The sequence below is a fragment of the Ipomoea triloba genome, chromosome 10 (genome assembly GCF_003576645.1).
Source record: "Ipomoea triloba cultivar NCNSP0323 chromosome 10, ASM357664v1".
Lineage (NCBI taxonomy): Eukaryota > Viridiplantae > Streptophyta > Magnoliopsida > Solanales > Convolvulaceae > Ipomoea > Ipomoea triloba.
This window is the reverse complement of record NC_044925.1, coordinates 18,133,026-18,154,157: the sequence shown is the minus strand read 5'-3', so window position 1 is coordinate 18,154,157 and position 21,132 is coordinate 18,133,026. Positions and strand designations below refer to the sequence as shown.

The window sequence follows — 21,132 nt, the reverse complement described above, 5'->3', positions numbered from 1 at the left end:
TGGAGTGCCCGGGGAAGTCGGAGACAATCGAACATATCCTATGGAGATGCGAGAAAGCCGCCGAGCTCTGGAGGGCATTTGCATGTGCGACAAGACGAAGACGCTGGAGAAGCTTACAGTTTAAGGACTGGATGATAGACAACATAACCAACGAGCATGGGGAGCGGGGTGATACCATGTGGCCTAACCGATTCGCCATTATTGTCTAGTGGATTTGGAGATGGCGTTGTGACAAAATCTTTAATGATAAAGAAATGACTGTGCAGCATAAGATAAATTGGATCAAGGAAGCTGATCATGAGATTAGCAAAGCCTCTACTCGACCCGAGGACAGTAACACTACAGTAGGAAGGAGCAGAACAATTTGGCTTAGATGGAGGGCATCTACGGACCACTGTTTCACACTAAACGTTGATGGCAACGTGAAGTATGGGACTCAGAAGGCTGGAATCGGTGGTGTCATCAGGAATGACAAGGGAGAGTGGATTGGGGGCATCATGTGCAGAACATGTTATGAAGACCCTACCATTGTTGAAGCAAGAGCCATTGTTGAATGCTTAGATTGGGCATGGAAGAAAGGCATTTGTGACTTAGAGGTTCAATCGGACGCTAGTCAAGTTGTCCAGTGGATTCAAGATGACTTGGATGGTCGAAGACCCATCCGTCAATGTATTGAAGAGGTCAAACGGTGAAAAAGTAGAGACTGGAAGATTTCTTTTCGAGCGATCTACCGTGAACAGAATAGAGTGGCCGACCGCCTCGCGAGGAAGATAGTGATATTTGCCCCCTCGTGAGCGAGGAAGCTTACCTCGACGACCTTGCGCATGTAGTGAATTTGCGCAGAGTGATGGAACCAGCTTAAGAGGCGGTTCCACTGGGGTCCCCCCCCCCTCCTGTCTGATATAAAAAAATAGGCTAAAAGAGCTTAATCGTTGTACAGAAGTCTAGTGGTTGGTCTATTGAACCAACAATACTTAGCAACCTGAAAAATCCTAACCCATCTCTCTAAAAGAAATTTGAACTCAAATTTATAACACCAATATTTATATTTTTTTCAAATTTTTTAAATAAATGTACACGTTCATAAAGTCACTACTGCTAGTTCGTAAAATCATTACGGTAGATTCATAAAGTCATTATAGGTTCATTACATCATTATTACATGTTTATTAAGTTACTATTGTTGTACGTAGATTGTTGCTTTCGTTGGTCTGTTAACTCCTAAACGATCAAGTTGAGAAAGTGATAATATCGTGAAGAAAGATGAAAAGTATAGAGAACATGAATCAAGGAAAAATCTCAACCTTTTATTCAGTCAATGTATGTATACAATACAATCCAGCGAGGGGATTAGTCACTGTGTCCGACGGTGGAAACCCTGGGCTATACCAAAAAATGTATGTATACAATATATATAATACAGCTGTTAAAAAGAATGTAATCAATATGATAACTGTCACAAACTTTATTGCCATGAATAGCCATAATGTCCATATAGAAAATTCTTTATAACAACGACGTGGAACTACTACATATTCATAAAGTCATTACTTCAAGTTCATAAAATCATTACTGCAAGTTAGTAAAGTCACTATTGTAGCTTCATTAAATTATTATTATAAGTTCATAAAGTCACTATTATAGATTCGTTAAATTACTGCAGCATAGTAATAACTATTGTAGCTTCATTAAATCACTACTGCATAGTAATTAACTATTGCAGGTTCATGAAGTAATTAACTATGCAAGTTCATCACACAATTATTAAAATAATATGTTAAAAAATATCAATATAGGTTTAATTTAAAAGATTTCAACGAACATTTTTTAACATGTTTTTTATACATTGATTTTATTTATATAAAAAGAAATAAAAAATATTTATTTAAGTAATGATTAATTAATCAAATGGAGTCATTTTTATGAACACACATTTTTCTTTAATGAATCTTGTGTAAGACATGTAATACTTTTTTATAGGTTTATTATAAAAAGGGGAGTTTATTACCGAAATGGTCCCTCGACTATTGCAAAATTATCAATTTAGTCCTCAATAATTTTTCTTGCCCAATTAAGTCTTCGACTTTGAAAATTTTAACCAATTTGGTCCTCCGTTTATTTTGGTGTTAAACATCCGTTAAATCGGGATCAAATTGGTAATTTTGCTATGGTCAAGTGACCATTTTGGTAATTAATTTTTGACTGAAATGGTCCCTTGACTATAATGACTTTACTAATTTGGTCCCGATTTAACAGATATCATGTTGGAAAAAATGGCAATAAATGGCATTTTAAGTGGTCATTTTGTGGTATAAATATATGTAGGGTCCACATCCGATTTGGGTCGGGTCAAAGTGGATTCGAATTCTTCGTAGCGAGACGAAGAGATCGATATATTATACGCTCAAAATGGATAATGGGTGAATGAGAAATTGGTTCTCAAAGTAGACCCATTTAGATGGAAAAATGTGGGAAAAGCTTTAAGGAAAGCCTTTGTCCCACATCGGTTTGGGAAGGGGATTTCACCCACTATATATACAAGAGGCTTTTTTAAGCTAATTGACTTGTATGGCATAGAGGCTCTCTCTTGCGCGCAGGGGGGGCGGTGCAAATCAAATCCCAAAAATGAGTTTGAAAGGCTTGAACTCGTGTGCGCCGGCACCTGCTACGAAGGTTCCATTCCCAGAATTGAATGCCATGTTTATGATGATATTTATTCCTTAATCTCCTATATATTTCCAGGGGAGCAGTAGCATTTTGCGTGAAGCCGTACACACTTGCGAAAATCTGGTTTTGCACCTCGAAACTCGTTTGTGTGCTCAAACGGCGGATCGTAGTACGTTTTATCCTGGGAAACCTAGACCGCAATGCTCCAGCACCCCGGGAGGCGGTAAATAAGGTTTTAAGGACAGAGGCAACTCGACTCATACTTACAACTACCCCAAAGTCCGTTCTTCACCGTCCCTTGTACTCCATGTTTATCTGACCCTTGTTGTAGGTTTAAATTCCTGGAATTTCTTGTAATTTTGTTTTAGAGGATTTTCCTTTTCGTCCATTTTCTTGGGTCTTTCGAGAATTGTTTCCCAACATATCAAACGATAAAATAAACTGAGGACTAAAATGGTTAAATTTTTCAAAGTTGAGGACTTAATTGGGTAAGAAAAATTGTCGAGGACCAAATTGGTAATTTCACAATAGTCAAGGGACCATTTCGGTAATAAACTCTCGAAAAGGGATAATTGTTGGAGATGGCCGCCATCTCCAGTCGATTGGAGATGGAGACCAGTTTGGTTGCCATCTCCAACAGAACGCAACGTCGCCGATGATGATATTTTGACTTCATTTGTCGAAATTTAGTCAGATGTTCGCCGGAGGTTCACCGGAGTTTGCCGGAACTTTAGTTGATCTGCAATTACAGGTCACAAATAGGTTAGAGGGTTTGATTGCTCCAAATTAACAAGTTTGAGGGCCTAACTGGAACTTTTTGAAGTTGAAGGACCTAATTATATTGCACAAATCAATATACTTTGAGGGTCTATTTGACCCTTATTCCAATATATATATATATATATATATATATATATATATATATATATATATTACATTTTAATTTAAAAGTATTAATTACACATTTCACCAGAGATAGTTTTACACAAGATTTATCTACCTCATTTTTAATGAACCTAGTATTAATTTTATAAACATGATACCATGATGTAACGTGGACTTTGGTCCAATATGATATAATTTGTTTTGAACAGTGCAGTGGGATATTACCCCATCTAATTAATATCTAAGTGGACATTATATTCATATCACCATCTTCTTGATGGTGTGAAGAAACCAGAAAAGACTTTGGATATGATTTGTCAGTTGTTTGAATGAAGACCTTGTAACCAAAATACCTAACTTCAACGTCATGGATAGATGTATGACAATTTCAAACATGCCAAAAAAGATGTGAATAGCTAACCATAATATAATGTTGGGTGAAATGCCCCTAGCAAAGGCAACACACAAAGAAGGGAATCACCATATCCGATAATCCTTCTGTAAATACATGCACAACATATATCATCTCATCTCCACCTAATGTACCACATTTAGGATTGCTGTTGGATGGCATGAGTTCATAGCTAGACCTACTAGACAATGCACAAGAATCAACATATATATATGTTGAGCATATAATGTATAAAATATAAAAATACATCTAACCATCAATTTAGACTTTTAGTTGAGACATAATATACTCCGTATCATTTAATTTGATATTACAGCCAAACTAATGCAAGGTGCATGTCACCCGATTTTTTATTTTATTTTTTAAAAACTACAAACCACTCAAAAAGTATTGAGCATATAATATATATATATATATATATATATATATATATATATATATATATAAAATCCAACTATTAGATTAAACTTTTATTTGAAACGGAATACATTCTTTAATTATATAGCTTTAACTACATTCTAGAAACTCATAACTACAAAGCATTAACCCCCAACTAACCAAGATTCATGAAATTAAATGTTGATGCAGCCACTGAGGAGCCCCGCATGGGATTTGGGTGCGTCCTCAGGAACGATCAAGCTAAGGTCATTTTGTGGCAGCAAGAGGATCCCAATGGCTGGATATCTATAACTCCAGAGAGGCGGAGGCAGTAGCAATTAGAGGCTCAATTTCCACAACTTTGACAATGTGCTTATTGAGACAGATGGACTCACTCCAAGTTGTGCAAGGTTTCAACTCTTCCAGGGGTGATTCTTCCTTTCACTTAGTATTAAATGATATTAAAAGCTTGATGAGTTTGTTTACTAATGTTAGTTTGTCATTTGTTAAGCGATCCACAAACCACACACTTATTAGGTAGTCTGTTTCAATGTCGGATTGCTCGGAGTGGTTTTTAAACCCGCCACATATCATTTGTAATGTTTTATCTTCGATCGGAGCTTATCTAATTATATTCTTCGTTTTCTTAAATTTAAAAAAAAAAAAAAAAAAAAAAAAACCTCATAACTACGATGGTGACGTTTCAACACCTTAACCAAAGTACCGAACAAATCCTGATGGTCCCAAAGGATGGCTTGGCAAACTGAAACATTCTTTTAATTCATGATGTTCATCTTCCAACAACTGTCTTAACAGTTTGCCATATTAAGTAGTTAGTCTCAAGTTGAAAGAGTTACCAAATTAAATATGCCAATGCCTCATTGGGTTACTGCAAATTATGTTAGTCCAGCTTTTGATTGTTAGTGTGCCTAATAATTAGTATGGAAGTAATTTTTCAAAATGGTATTTGTTGCTTAGAATCACAATTTCTCACTTCTAGAATTACTAATAGAGTCACGAATGCAAAGTACAGGTATATATATGAATGTGAAAAATAGCTTGACAGTATAATGGACTATAATGAGCTTGGAACATTGGAATTATTAGGGTTTCCTCTTACTCATAGGGTATGTCATGAAGGTTAATTACTATTGGTTTACACAGCTGAATACAGAGGCCCTAGTAAGACTCAATTTCAGATCATTGTTCCCAAACTTTACATCCATGTGATCAATTGAGCTACCAATGCGGTTGATGAGAATGCCATTTGAGGTTGATGAGAATGCTTAAATACATGCCAAAAAAAAAAGTAAAAATTTTCATGCAATCATACACAATTGTACACCACTACATTAGACCTTACTCATCTTTAGTGGTTCAAAGAAAAAGGGTCATGTACAATAACTTAATTTCCATTTTTTTATAAAATAAATAACATAATATTTATTAAATTTTTTGTCATTAATATGTTAATAGATTAATTGATAGATTAAATCTTACTTTTTAAATAATTAAATTCTCAACCATTCAAGATTATACCATGTTGAACTTTTGAAAGTCACATTTTAGTTGTTAGAGTTCTAGTTGTAAAGTTTGGGAAACGTTATATAAATTGAATGGTTCTATTGTGAAACTGGATGTATCCTCGCATGAATAACGATATAGATAAAACTCTTAAAGTGAACCTTGCGCACTATGATATTTAGAAGTTCAACCCTCCAAAACTCTAAATTGAATATACTCTTATTCAAAAAAAAAAAAAAAAAAACAAACTTCTACCTAAATATATATATATAAAGTAAAAGTATTACATTTTTCTCATATATATATATATGTGTGTGTGTGTGTGTGTGTGTGTGTGTGTGTGTGTGTTGGCTCCTATGAGAACCAACTCCATGTGAGAATTGTGGATTGATATGGACTATAGATTTTACAAGATCAATGGCCAAATGTGGCTCCCAAATTTACAGCTGGAATCCCAAAAATTCAATGGCGCATGCACAACTTAATAACTAACTAAGGGCAAATCAGTAAATGAGGAGCACATAAACTATCCCAAAAATATGTTGCAGAACCCACAAAAAAAAGGGTGCACAGTGCAACTCACATGCAACAATGGGTTGCACAACCAACACAAGCGAATACGCAATCTTACCACTCGTAACGCATGCTCCATTACAAGGGGTTCAATACCTAAACACAAGAAGATTTGAAATTGAAATATGTTGCACAACCCACAACACTGAGAAGAAATGAAATCGAAATACGTTGCACAATCCACAACACTATATTGCATATACTAAAAAAAAGCGAGAAAAAAAATGCATCACTCTCCGTGGATGAACTAGCGATTGACAATGACGAAATAGCAGCTCCAATTCCGCATCAGTAATCGTTGGATAAAATAGAAATAACATTAGGTGCATTCAGTATTGATGCTTAGTGTACAATTTATTTGCACTTGTAATACATTTTACCCTTGTTAACATTCGTGCACCTGGTTGCACCTGGTGCTGTGATTCGTCCACAGTTCTCTCCTGAGCGGCCCGTAAGGACCTGAACGCCATCCTCTCTATGCGTGTACACATTTTCACCATGCACCTATTTTCACTTACAAAAGTGAGCGGCCCGTAAGGACCTGAACGCCATCCTCTCTATGCGTGTGCACCTACCTTCACTTACAAGCGCACCCAGGTGCAGTGATTTGTTTGCAGGGGTAAGGACCTGAACACCATCCTACTTTCTCAACCTACTGAAGCACAAAGAGTAACAGTTGCCTCCACTGAGGCTCGAACCCACTCCCATTATCCATGTGGGGTGTAAACCGGGACACCGGGTGCCACTAGACCACAAAGTCTTTGGCCATCCCCTCTCTCTCTCTCTCTCTATCTATATATATATATATATATATATATATATATATATATATATATATATATATATATATATATATATATATATATATAATGTCGGGGTAGCTTCGTTGGTAACAAGTATCTTGTTATTCTAGTATGTCTAGGGATTGAATCTTATCAACAATGTATTTTTACAAAAAAATAAAAATACAAAAAAAAAAAAAAAGGCTAGCTCGCCAGGCCACTAGCGGCCCACCCCGTTGGCACGTATTGACAAATCTAGATGCAACTATTAGAGCTATGGTGATTTTAATGTTTTGCTCTTTACTTTTCTGTATGTAATTAGAAAATGATAAGTGTATTCTTAAAACGTAAAACTCTTTCACATGTTTATTTTAAAAAAAATTAGAGTGAAAAGTAAAAAGGTAATATTACTTTATATATTTTAATGCATTCTTGGTTTTTTTATGATTGCTTTTTAGATCTGTATTGAACTGCATTCTTTGGGTTGTGTCTTATTAGTTATCACAGGACAGGCCGTCGATTGATGAAATTAGGCTAAGTTCAAGAAGATGTTCGTGATTGGTGGTGTGGCTCACATTAGAGTGCTAGATGCTCGCAATATTTTGGTTAAATTCACAGAGGAACAGGATTGTATATGGCAGTCTTGGCGAGAAACCAAATAGAAATTGATGATAGGGTGGTGCAATTTGTGCGGTGGAGGTTTGGGCATAATCTGATTGAGTGTCAAAGGGTGAGGAATCGAAGGCCGACGATGGAAGAGAGGTCGGTGGAGGTTGGGGATAGTGTAGAGGTGGTGGTCGACGACGAGGCGGAGGTGAGTGTCCGGAGCAGTCCGCAACGTAGGTTTCAACATAGGTGAGACGGAGTAGTAGAACAACTAGGAATTGAATTTTTGATTAATTAAGAAACAACTCAATACTTTCCGAAAACTTCAATTTAGGAGGAATTGAAAAAAAAAAAAAAAAAAAAGCTCCACATCAGATAATAGGTGCAATTGTTGTAGCTCGTTGTGCAATTGTTGTAGCTCGTCAATAAAAAATTGATATTCAAATTTTCAAAGAATTCAAATAAAACTTTTACCCCATTCATTTTCCTTCAAGTCTTTTTTTGTTGTATACTGTATAAATCTAAAATTGAAAGCCTTTAGCGTGAAGTAAATCTATTACCGCTAGATTTTGTTGTTACATATTTGTTACACAGTAGTCAATCGAATCGGTTGAATTGTTTTTTCTTATTGAAACAAGTCAAGATTGATAAGGAGTTTTTGAATGATGCTCGAGCATGCCCTTGTGTTGAGTGCCTTTTTATTTTGTATCGGTATCTATGGATTGATCACAAGTAATACTTGCACCATGTCATCAAGAAAACAGAAAAACCTGTAAAAAAATTCTAGACCAAAAAAATTGAATGGCTTGTAAATCAAAACAACAGTTATAAAAGGTCATGGTGTGGCATGAAGAATCAGTTTTGATTCATGGTGCGGAAGGGCACTTTAGTCTAAAATTTTATATACCATTAAATAAAACCCCTAAAAATAATGTCCCATTGTTAATTGATGTTGATCCAATCTATTTTATTCTATTACACTTGTGATCAATCTTGAAGACAAATCGCTGTAATATACTGAAAGAATTGGTGTCATTTCTTTGCAGAGAGCTTTGCGGTTAACCTTCCTCGAACGGTATTCGTACTGGGCAATGGTTTATGTGATTTTCTTTTCTTGGGTGATTTCCAAGACCGCTTTCTTTGCAAACGCTGGCGCCTGATCTCCGGATCAGCCCAACCTTTTCCCCATTCTGCAAAGCTAGAATATGACTTGCCCTTTGCTGTGGCTGTCGATAGTAGCATATCTGCTTCAGGATATACATTAAATGCTTCTTCTCCTGAGTCACACCTCAGAAATCGTCTTCCCAGTTCCGTTAGTTCTGGGCATCTTATCTGCACATGATTCTGCAATGTTCATAGCCAACCAAATTGTTAATCACACAAACATCATAAATAATTGTTTGAAATGAGGTTTTGAATATAAATGTTATAATTTAAGATTGGGGCAGAGTCACTCAACTGGGTTATAGTGCACATTAGCCAAACCACACTAAAAGGCCATTTTGAACTGAAAGAAAAGCTCTGGATTGGATGCCACCAATACCCACTTTTATACCATGTACTCCGTATAATCTAAGATTGGGCCAGAGTTGAGACTATAATGCACATGAGCCAAACACCACTAAAAGATTGAATCCAAAAAATCAGCTAGTCAACCTATAGCCTTATAAAGTTATAAACTCATATATGCTCCCTTATTTTATCAATGTGGGACTCTTAACCATAAACAAAAATGACACAATAAAGACTTGAGCATTGGACAAAGACGAGTGTGTTTGGGGGGACACTTGGAACTGCACTCGGAACTCTTCACTAGAGATAAGTTCATGGCCAAAACAAAAACAGTTGCATTGCTGTTTAATATAGGAATAGGTAGGTATTAATCTAAGTCTTACCTTGCCATCGCTCTCCCTTATAAATCCTTTTGCTTCTAAAATTCTGGCAAGACCTCGCCACCATAACACTTCACTTGTGGTAAATTCTTGATGCTACATAAAAATAAATAAAAATCATATGCATTTTCCTGACCCATTATCACCATGTATCCAACCAACTAGACCTAGGTGTACAAACTCATGGTTGTCTACGCAATCTTGTTGAACTAGAATTTCATGGTAGAAATCTTTTACTACTCCACATTTAAAAATGAAAAGAAAATTAAAAAAGAATCCCAAATGCAAAGTGGTAGACCAAACTGGTACAAGTTCAATAGAGCCTGCACCGCCTTAGCCCAAGTGGCCAAGTGTATGTGAAGCTAGAGCCAGGATTTTCCAATTGAGTTGACCATTTAAGGACCCACCCGTGTGTGAGGTAAATGTCATATAATAGAAATTCACAATAGTTACAAGAGACACCTAAATGTCTATTAATAGACAAACACGTATTATGGAATGAAACTGCAGGAAATTTTTAATGCCTACATCCAATTTCATGAAACAGAATTAAAGTTGAAAAGATTATTAGAGGGTTACTATGACAACTATTTCATTGAGGATATACCTAATAAATTATACAAATTATAAAATTACATTTATCTTGAAAGAAACTGTGGCATATAAAAAAATATGATGTGGAGGGAGTATTAACTTTTCATTCCATGTACTAGAGAAAGATTCCCAAGTGTTTGGCATTCCTATTATAAATAATGACAATTATCAACGAAATTTTCAGTTGAAGCATCATGAAGGGAGATAATCAATTAAACAAATTACCTGTTCCCTTATTCTACTGACAATCTCCCTGATATTTGGCTTTTCATAAAGTTTACTTCTTTTTCCATTGTGGCGTATGATATCACCATCATACGAGATGTCTGCACAACTGCTTTGACCCTGAGACATTATAGATCTAATAAAAACTGAAGTCCTAGGAGTACTACCTATTTGGTAGAAACCAAGATGTGAACATAACACAACTAAAAGAAGGGGAAAAGGTGTAAGCGGTACTCACATAATGAGCATAAACAATTTGCATGAGAATTGCAGCCTCGGCCTTTAGATTCTGCAATTCAGGAGGTCCATTAATGCAGACATCACACCTGCAAGCAAGAAGGATGATTAAGATATGTCAGAAGGAAAACGGCATTAAATGAGAGATTGAAAACCATGAAATAATCCATGTCAACAAGCTGATAGTCAAACCCACCGGCAACACCACTACCCCACCACCACCCAACAAAATAAATAATAATAATAATAATAATAATAATAAATAAATAAAAGGATGTTGAAGGATCCAGCATATCCAGTACACAAGCAAAGTGGTAAAGCATGATAGTTGCAATTTAATGACATACAAGAGACACTTCTGCAAGCCAAACTTCTCGCCAAAGTACTCCACAAGCATTTTGGCCCGACATTGAGAATTTTGCATTCCATATCTGTACAGAACAATCAAATAAAATTATGAGATGAGAAATCAAACCACTGCTGAAAGCAGCACATCGATTCAAATGTAAACCTGAAGCAATCTGATAGCATCTTATATGCTTGTCTTGTCTGCTCTTCACTTCTTTTACTTGGTAAAAGTGTTGGTATTCTTGATAGGTTGGCATATAAAACTGTTCAAATAGCAAACAAATACCCTCAGTATACATCCACTATCTAACCTATGCTGGCTGGATATGACTTCTGGATAATATAGGGTGCATAGAATATAACTATTAATAAAAATGTATCACTATATTGCTGTGAAAACAGAACACTCAGGTTCTAACACTTGTCTTCCTTCTCTTTCAAATAAGATGTTTATGTATCAAGATTATGATAATAATGAACAGACCACAATCTGCCAACTTTCCATCACGTCCAGCTCGTCCAGCCTCTTGATAATATGCCTCCAAACTCTATAGACAAGATGATAATTTAGGATGATGAAGTAGCACTAAGTCAAATTGAAATTGTTTCTTAGAAAACATAGAAATAGAAGATTATGATGTGCATGAAATCAGATAGAAGTCTACCATTTAAAACATTTAAAAGAAAAATAAATGAGCTCCATTACAGGATTGAGGAATGAGAATAATATTTAAAATCACTTGCACTGCTATAGAAGCAAAAGGTGGCAAAAGTAGAGACACGATAAGTTTTCCAAGAAATTAAAATAAATAAATAGAAGTGTAGGGGTTATAAGGAAATCTATCACGAGTCATTAGTCATTACATGAAAGTTGTGAAATATACCTGCGGCCAACCATAATGAATGATCCTACGAACATTTGACTTGTCTATTCCCATCCCAAAGGCTATTGTTGCAACAACAACCTGGTACCAAAGAGAAAAGTGTTCTTATCTCAATGCAATAGTAAAGTGAGTAAATTAATATCCAAATATAACAGTTGTATAATTAAGGTAGATGCAGCTGTGTAATCAAGACTTAAAATGCAACATGTAAAATACGGTCCAAAAGAAACAGATTGGAGTACTGGACAAGAAGCATCAGAAAACCCTTCCTATGCTACCCTCAAATACCAATGCAAAATGCTCAGCTTCCATCATCTCAAACATAATAGAACCATTACCTGCAAGTAGTCTTCATGAAATTCCTTGTGCACCTGTCTTAAATGTGATTTTGGCAACTGTAAAAGAGAAAAGGGAACCAAAACTGTTACACTTTGACTACCAAAACATCTATTTCAAAAGAACAACCTTCTTTGTCAGTCTATATTGGTCTAGAAAAGACTTTACAGATGATAAGATGTACAATTCTAGCCTTCGAAATTCAACTATCATGATTAAAACATATTCACCTTCCTCAAAACTACTTATATATTTTAATCCAATTTAAGGGGTTTGTGCATCCTCCAGCCTAGGATACTATGCACCATGCAGAATTTTGATCATAAAATAAAGCCTTGCAGGGTATGGAAAATCCTCAAACAGAATTCTTATAAGAAAAGTGAATAGCTCATGCATCATGCAGGGTCTCGGGAAGGAGGATACTGCAAGAATACCTTTATTTTCAAAGAGGTTGTTTTTAGGGCTTAAACCTATGATGTACCAACAAGAAGTACTTGCCCAGTACACCAAACACAACCTTCTTACATCTCAAATGATTGCATGCATACGAAATACCTTTGCATTATAAGCAGCAGCCTTTACCCCAAACTTCGATAGAAACTTTGCTATGCTCAATGTTTCTTTCCTAGTGGGAACATATATTATTGTTGGTCCATATTCCAAGGGTTCATGCTGTAGCTTTAGTCTCTCTTCTGGTTTACTGGGTAGATCAACAGTTCTGAGTGGTACAGAAGCACAGAAGTCCTTGATTGGCTGTCCATGAAACTCGCCACAAGAAACTGCAGCAATATAAAATAAATTATGTATTTTATGAATTTATTCACAATTGAAACCTTAGCTTTCGTATCTAAAAGGGATGCGTAGCCTTAAGAGCTCTTTAGAGCCAGAAGTGGCTTACTGAAAAAGTAGGAAAGATTTATGTTTCACAAATTAGCTCAAAGGATTTAATAGTTAGGAAAATAGGATCAGTTTCCTCCCTATTTCTCCAAACAAATTGTTGGCAATTGCCAGAAGAATTATTTTTAACACAATATTCCTTTGATCTCACATTAACTGTCCTATTTACTTTTTTTTTTTGTCAATTAGACTAAAGTTTTAATAAGTTTTGGCACCCCTGAGTTTCATATTAAGAAAAAAAAAAAAGAATTAATATTAAGAAATAGTCAAATAGCATAATAAGTACTACCTGTCTCAAGAATCAGAACTCAAAATTTTAAACAAATACAATAAAATGTTGGTCACAGATTGTGTTGAGACAGGAGAAGTGAAATTAGATAATTTGTTTGGAATAGAGGGAGTGTTTTTCAAAGCTTTGCACCTCATTTAGGTGAGGATTAAGGGATTTGTTATTCAACTTAGAAAAGTGCTCTGAGAAATACAGTCAAATCTTATATTTTAATTGAGTATCTTGGATTCAGATTATCATGAATTCAGTTCTTAGAAAGAAGTACTTAGAGGTCAGATTTTACCATCTAAATCATCGACATCTTGGAAAAGATCACTTTCATCTTCTAGAAATTCAACTGATAATTCTCTTTCCTTTGAAGCAGGCAAGGAATGTCTCATGGGAAGACCTATTTCATCATCATTTTCAGAGAAAGCATCATCATTAATGTCGTCTACATCATTCTCAAGCAATGCTTCAAGTTCAGGAATGCTGCAATCTGAAGTGCTACTAGAGATCGCAGTGACATCATCCAGATCTGGAGAGATTAAATTATTTTTTCTAAACTTTTTCATTGTTGAGTAAGTACTTATTATTTCTTGAAAGTCCTTCTGATAGGATGCCAAGGACGATGTTCTAGAATGCTTTACCTGCAAATGGGGGAGAAAAAAAAACAGTTAATGCTCCACAGAAATAATCATGAACTTGCATTAAAGCTATGACATAACATCATCAACAACAACAATAATAATAAGTACAATTTAATGCTTCAACTGCATCCTATAAACGTATTACCAAGTAAACTATAAAGTAAACAGAAATGTAAGAATAGACAAAGAAACAAACAGATAGGGAGTGAACTAAAGAACTTACAGAGAATCGAAGGTTTGGCCGGAAAAATGAAGTGCAAACAATCTGGGTTTCATTTGACATTTTTAATGACTTAAGAATGTCTTCACGAACACAATTAGTAGCAGTAGCAGTCAATGCCATTAGTGGTACATCAAACTTCAAGGACTTCAAAGTGTCAACTCGAAAGTTTTCCCTCAGAATAGACAATTGCCTGAAATGCATGAAATATTCAAAATTTATAATTATTCATTAACAACAAGAAAGGAGTAACACTTCTTTGGTTTTTTTTTTTTTTTTTTTTTTTGCACTTTGTTAAAGATTTCAAAGAAATTTTGCATGAAAAATGAATTCACACATATACTACATATATATAGTATACACAACCGCACAGAAAAGTCAATATAGAGTAAGATTGTTTTTGTTAGCCCAACCTAGTGCATGCACCATGTGCACATTATACAATTGCATCAATTACAAATATGAATACTTGCTATTTTAAGAAACCTGTAATAGTCTAAATTTTACAACAAAGACAAAGTTTTACCACAGGCTTATGAAATTTTACAGAAAGAGACAAAAAAAGCTAAATAAGGTTTATAAAAATAAAATTAAAAAAAAGGTCGAATTGTTGAAAATGAAATATATACCTATAATCCGGCCGAAAGTCATGGCCCCACTTAGAAACACAATGAACTTCATCAATCGCAAATAAAGCTATTCCACGGCTTTCAGCAAGGTTTTGGAGTGGCTTTATTAGTCTGCAAGAAATGCAAAACATTATAACTTTCAAAAAGCTTGTAAGTATTGTAAATATGAATATCAGAACATTGGCATGCCCGTTACCTTAAAATTGTCTCTGGGCATACATATATAATGCTATACAAACCATTCATTGCTTTCTTTTCAACACTTCGATCAATTTGGCCAGATCCAAGAAAGCAAGCTGATATTCCATGTTTTGCTAGCTTCAAGCATTGGTCATGCATCAAGCTTATCAATGGTGAAATAACAATGACAACCTCACCAGTGAGCAATGCTGGAATCTGAAAACACAAAGATTTCCCTGTGGAAAGGTCATTATTTCAAGATGCAGAAGCTACTTTTTTTGAAAGCAGATGCAGAAGCTACTTATTTAAATCAGATGCTAAAATTGCTCAAATTAGAAAAGGGAATGACAGGTACCAGATCCAGTTGCTGCAAGCACAAGGCAGTCTCTGTGATTTAACCAAGCTTCCAGAGATTGCTTCTGAAAACTTTTCAAGGACGAAAACCCAAAGTGCTTGACCAACAAAGTCTTGACCTTCTTTTCCCAATCTTGGCCAAAGACCTCTTCATCTTTGCAATTCGATGGTACAGATGTTTCATGTGCATTGCACATATCACTATCCATCACAGGAAGAAGCTCAGTAGGACCTTCTAGAGTCCTCTGCAATGCCTCTGATTCACAGAGTGATACAGGTTCATCATTGTACTTTCTTTTTATGGGCTTGCAAGCTGATTTCAGGCTTTCTTTTATATTTGACTGCCTCATTCTATCAAAAGCATGCAAGGCATTAGAGGCTCTTTTCTGCCTAGAATTGGTGTTGGGGGCAACACATGTACTACTAGTTGATGTGCCCTTATTTCTATGTGAACCATCCAATATATACTCAATTGCATTACTTACTGATGGACCAACTGCTTTTACAGCATCTGTAATATCAGAGAATTCAAACCCCATTCCAACCAATTCAGCAATAACCTGGTCAGAAGCCATGTTCCAGGAACAAACCTGCTCAGGGCACAGGTATAAACACAAATTTAGTGCAAAAAGTTACCAAGACACCAAATCTAGACTAATTTGGAAATTGGAACACGGCAGGAAATTTCATAATACCAACACAAGAACAAGTAATTTATCTCTCTGGAAGATTTTGGGTTTAGTTTAATGGTAAGCTACTCCCCTTTCCAGTCATTAAGCCTGGGTTCCAATCCCACCTCCCCCATCCCCTAAATTAAATACTCCGTATTTGTTTACATGTCCAAAAATGATAGCCCAAAATCTGAATTTACCAACTCAGTATTGCCAGTAAAACTGGAATATAACACTAAAAGAAAATTACACAATTTTTCAAACAATGTATAGCTGTCAGCAAGCTAGAAAAAACAACAATACCCAAAGAATCGGCTGAAATTTTTATATGGTTAGACATAACCCAGAGACAATGAAATTCAAGCAATCAGACCGAAATTTGTTATGCATACAATAGCAATTCATTTTCGGAGAATAGGGGGAATTTTTAAAATGATAATTTAAGGAAAATAATAACTAAACATAATTTATGTATTTGATGAACATTCATTTACGGAACTACAATTTACGAGGAAAATTTGAAAGAGGATTATTGATTACCTTGTGGAAACAATAGGAATTGGGGAGAGAGTGAACCCTAGAATCGAAGAACTTTAAACCCTCGCATTCTCAGTGTCCGAGGCTCCGCGCCAAGAAGACTGTCTCGCCCCGCCTAATTGGGATCAGGAGAGGAGTTTAAACGCGAGATAGAAACGGCGTCGTTATTTCATAAACGAGAGTGAAAGCATTTTTAATTCTTCAATTATTTACAATTAATTAATGGAAAAATTATCATTTTAGTTTCAATTTTAACTAATTTGATCATCAAATTGTTTAAAATTTCGTCAACTAAAATCTTTTAAGAAACTAAAATGGTGATTTTCTCATTTTAAAAATTTCGTCAATTTGATCTTCGAAGTGTTAATTGACGAAATTAGGACTACATTACCTTGTATTTTCAAGTCTTTCATTTCAAACTCCGTCTTTAAACACGAGCTAATATCATTAAGGTCTTTATGTATCTCAATGATGTTCATACCATCAGCCAAGATTGAGATAATAAGGGTGTGTTTGGTTGGTGGGTTTAGGCATAAGGAATGGGTATGAAAGTGATTGCTTGTGTTTGGTTGATAGGTTTTGTGAATGCTACTATGGGTTTGAAATACCCCATTAATGACAAAACCCATTCCCTTATTAAATAAGGGTTTCATCTCCCTTCTTCCTTTCTTCCTCAACTATTAATAATCATTCTCATTCCACCCAACTACCAAACATGCTAAATACTTTCACTAAAACCCATTATCATTACCAAGTATTTGATACCCATTCCGATTTCGATTCCCATGTGTGAACCAAACGCATCCTAAATAAATAATTACATTAACAACTCTTTAATAAGCACATAATGGTACATATTCATTTCTACATTTTTCCTACTTCACGAGGAATTTATTCAATCAATTGCTTGCTACTTAAAGTTATGTAAAATCTTTGTACTTCAATAACAAACATGTTTGCGATATTTATTTTCTTTCATTCCGAGAATTACAAGCCCATAAAGGATTTTGCTAAATAAACATTAGTGTCTAATGATCCATAATTATACGATCATGAATTTCATCAGCTGCATATTTAAATTTATTATTCTGTCAATTATGTAGGGAAACTTAATGACGTCTATTATGGGAGAGTATATTTGATTAAAATCAATTCTAGGTCTCTACGTAAACCCTTAGACTACAAACTCACTTTATATCACACTAACCTCATCGTTTTTGTTTCTCTTTCATACAAACACCCATTTGTAACCTACAGGGTTAATATTTCAATAGTGTACATGTTATAAAGAGAATACATTGATTAACAAGCGGAGCAATATATACATTATAATTACTTCTTTTATACATTAATCAATTAGGGTGCTTCTAGCACCTAGCTCTGAATCTAGATTGTCATATAATATGAGCAATTTTGAAGGCAATTGTGTTTTCGACAACTATAATATTTTTAAAAATTTCTCCCACATATATATAAATGTTCATAGTAATTTATAAGTCAATCAGATGCTAGTCATTTCCCAAAGATCGATATTAATATCTGGTTGTTCCACATCCAGTATTGTGATTATTTTGTGCACCTATAAATTTACTGACGTTTCTTGTCTTTTGGACGAACGTTTTAAAAACATAAATTTTAAAGATTTTTCAAGAGTGATGAAAATTCATTACTAGATCTAGTTGTTGTGTTTACTCTTGTTTTTTCTACACCAATGTGTTTCTCGCACTTTTAGAGCTAAGGAGCATCGGTGGATATATATGGTCCAATTTGGGGAATATACATGAGACCTAGTCACTCTTTTCTTAATCACCATTGATATGGAATAATCTCACCATGCATTCAGTTGTATAACAATAAATGTAAAGTATGGAGTAGAAGGAAGAATTTAGCCCCAAGAAACCATCGTATTCATTGTTCTTCCATTCCAGAGAATAGAGAACATTAAGGGTGTTTTTAGAGAGAAATAGAGAGGGAAAAAACCCCGTCAAATGAAAGACCAAAGCCCCTTCAAATGAAATACCAAAGCCCTTTTATACGCTAATACCGTATAGTACACTGAACATACATATAGTCTACATAGAGCGGTATCCTCGGGGTATATTTCATATCAAGTAGCCCCCTCCCCCCCCCCCCACACCCAATCCGTGCCCTGACGTCGGGTCAATGAGGAAGGGTTCGGGCTGGAAGACTGGCCTTACGGTTCGTGACTTACGCTAGTTGCCTCGTTAAAAACCTCGGGCTAAGAAAAAACTCAATGGGAAAAAATCCTAGCCAAGGAAAAAATAGCACAACTTTATGCGCCAATGAGGAAGAGTTCGGGCTGAAAAAATTGATCGTATAGTCCATGACTTACGCCGGTTGCCTCGTTAAAAACCTTAGACTAAGAAAAAACCCGATGGGAAAAAATCTTAGCTAAGGACAAAAGAGCACAACTGAAATCATTTGAACGGAAAAATGCTCGGCTTACGAACCGAGAATCCCAAGTGGAAAGACGCTAGGAGACCCGAAAGTCTAATGAGACTGGGAAAGTCCAATGAGACCGAAAGGTTAGTGTGCTCGGGAAGTGTACTATAGTTGGGAATTACTTTAGTGAGCTCCATAGGTCGAGGGGGTTGCCCTACAATCCTATCAGTAGCATCTCGCTCCCTATGCTGCGAGAATCGTCAACACAAGGGAGTAGATACGATAGCTTCCCGAGTTCGTTTTCAATTTTGACTATGGTCGGAAAGTGACTCGGTCGAGTTTACGGTGTCGATGCATCGGACCGTACTTATAGTATCGATGGTCGATTTGCCTAATTTGTAGGTCTTTAGAGATTCACGAGGTTTAAATTTCCCGATCAAGGGATCATACCTTTAACCTGGGGTGGGAAGTCTGACCTAGCGGACTTGATTGCCTACTACGTAGGGCTTACACCAAGATATGGTATCGGGCTCATTGCCGATGGTGGCGATGCCGACCTAATCGGGCTTAAGGTGCCGGTGGCGGTAATGCCGACCTAACCGGACGTTATGGCCTACTACGTAAGAATTATGCGGATATATGATCTCGGGTTCATCGTGCCGATGGTGGCAATGTCGACCTAATTGGACTTAGGGTGTCGGTGGTGGTAATGCCGACCTAATCGGACTTCGTACACGACTAATTTTGCATAAACGATCATGCTAAAATTTTCAAGGCGAATTAAAAAATTTTACAAACTTCTAAAAGTTTAGCTTCGAATATGTGGGTTCGAGCATTCGATGGAGTTCGTGGATCTTAATGATCGTGAAAGGGCACCTTGCTCCCATGGCCCTATAACCGGACGAATTGGTCTGAGGACTATAGCGTGCACCTTGCTCCTGTAGTGGGCACTAAACCCAAAGATCGGTTCGAGGACCGTAGCGGGCACCTTGCTCCCGTATTGGGCGCTAAACCCAAAAATCGGTTCGAGGACCGTAACGGGCACCTTGCTCCCATATTGGGCGCTAAACCCAAAAATCGGTTCGAAGACCGTAACGAGCACCTTGCTCCCGTATTGGGCGCTAAACTCAAAAATCAGTTCGAAGACCGTAACGGGCACCTTGCTCCCGTAGTGGGCATTAAACCCAAAGATCAATTCGAGGACCGTAACGGGCACCTTGCTCCCGTATTGGGCGCTAAACCCAAAAATTGGTTCGAGGACCGTAACGGGCACCTTGCTCCCGTAGTGGGCACTAAACCCAAAGATCGGTTCGAGGACCGTGACGGGCACCTTGCTCCCGTAGTGGGCACTATACACCCAAAAAGATTAGTCCGAGGACCATAACGGGCACCTTGCTCCCGTAGTGGGCACTATACACCCAAAAAGATCAGTCCGAGGACCATAACGGGCACCTTGCTCTTGTAGTGGGCACCTTGCTCCCACAAATTGGTTCAAGAACCGTAGTTTTTTCTGACTTTTTTGTCATAGCATTTTTTTCCAACCGCCATCGTAATTATGCCGGGTTATGACCCTGGGCTTACAATGTCGGTGGTGGATGGACCGACCTAACCGAACTTATTACATATGTATTCTGCTATTACAATTTTCGAAGTATGAGCTTATAACTTATACAAATTACAATTCAGGCTATACATTTTGTAATTTAAACCTACTACTGTAATTTACAAATCTTAAAATTTGAACAATATGCCTGCAGTTTTGGAGAATTTCTGACCCTTGGATTTAATTGGCAGCCCCCCCCCCCCCCCCCCCCCCCCCCCCCCCCCCCCCCCCCCCCCCCCCCCCCCCCCCCCGCATAATCATATCCGATTAAATTCGACTCATCCCACAATAGTCACACGGGAGTGCAAACCACGGTTGAAGCAAATCTTTTATATTTCAAACCACTGATCAAATTACGGGGATAACTTGTTGTGGTC

The 21,132-nt window shown here is 36.5% G+C and overlaps 2 protein-coding genes across 4 annotated transcripts; one reads left to right on the top strand and one right to left on the bottom strand.

Moving 5' to 3' along the window:
• Positions 1-254: 254 nt before the first annotated feature.
• LOC116033243 lies at positions 255-692 on the top strand. The gene has a single exon (XM_031275999.1). The coding sequence runs from the start codon at positions 255-257 to the stop codon at positions 690-692; it is 438 nt and encodes a 145-aa protein (XP_031131859.1).
• A 7,978-nt stretch (positions 693-8,670) lies between these two features.
• LOC116031596 (ATP-dependent DNA helicase Q-like SIM) lies at positions 8,671-16,863 on the bottom strand. 3 transcript variants are annotated; one of them, XM_031273832.1, is made up of 16 exons: positions 16,753-16,863; positions 15,543-16,131; positions 15,204-15,423; positions 15,008-15,118; positions 14,382-14,571; positions 13,813-14,158; positions 12,899-13,122; positions 12,346-12,402; positions 12,008-12,088; positions 11,608-11,671; positions 11,287-11,386; positions 11,123-11,206; positions 10,777-10,864; positions 10,539-10,658; positions 9,723-9,815; positions 8,671-9,171 (listed from the first exon to the last, which is right to left on the bottom strand). In XM_031273832.1, the coding sequence occupies exons 2-16, from the start codon at positions 16,114-16,116 to the stop codon at positions 8,860-8,862; spliced, it is 2,664 nt and encodes an 887-aa protein (XP_031129692.1). In that variant the 5' UTR covers positions 16,117-16,131; positions 16,753-16,863; the 3' UTR covers positions 8,671-8,859. The 3 variants fall into 3 exon arrangements, with proteins under 3 accessions (XP_031129692.1, XP_031129694.1, XP_031129693.1); XM_031273834.1 differs by having other exon boundaries at positions 15,204-15,403; positions 16,027-16,131; XM_031273833.1 differs by lacking the exon at positions 16,753-16,863 and having other exon boundaries at positions 15,543-15,892; positions 16,027-16,131.
• Between the last annotated feature and the right edge of the window lie 4,269 nt (positions 16,864-21,132).

What these genes read in the sequence shown, in the direction of transcription:
- LOC116033243 (XM_031275999.1), top strand. Translation starts at nt 255, where the DNA reads ATGACTGTGCAGCATAAGATAAATTGGATCAAGGAAGCTGATCATGAG.
- LOC116031596 (XM_031273832.1), bottom strand. Translation starts at nt 16,116, where the DNA reads ATGGCTTCTGACCAGGTTATTGCTGAATTGGTTGGAATGGGGTTTGAA. An exon ending in CTGCTGCTTATAATGCAAAG is followed by an intron (nt 12,403 to 12,898) that starts GTATTTCGTATG and finishes TCTCTTTTACAG; the next exon opens with TTGCCAAAATCACATTTAAG. An exon ending in GGCTTGCAGAAGTGTCTCTT is followed by an intron (nt 10,865 to 11,122) that starts GTATGTCATTAA and finishes TCTTGCTTGCAG; the next exon opens with GTGTGATGTCTGCATTAATG.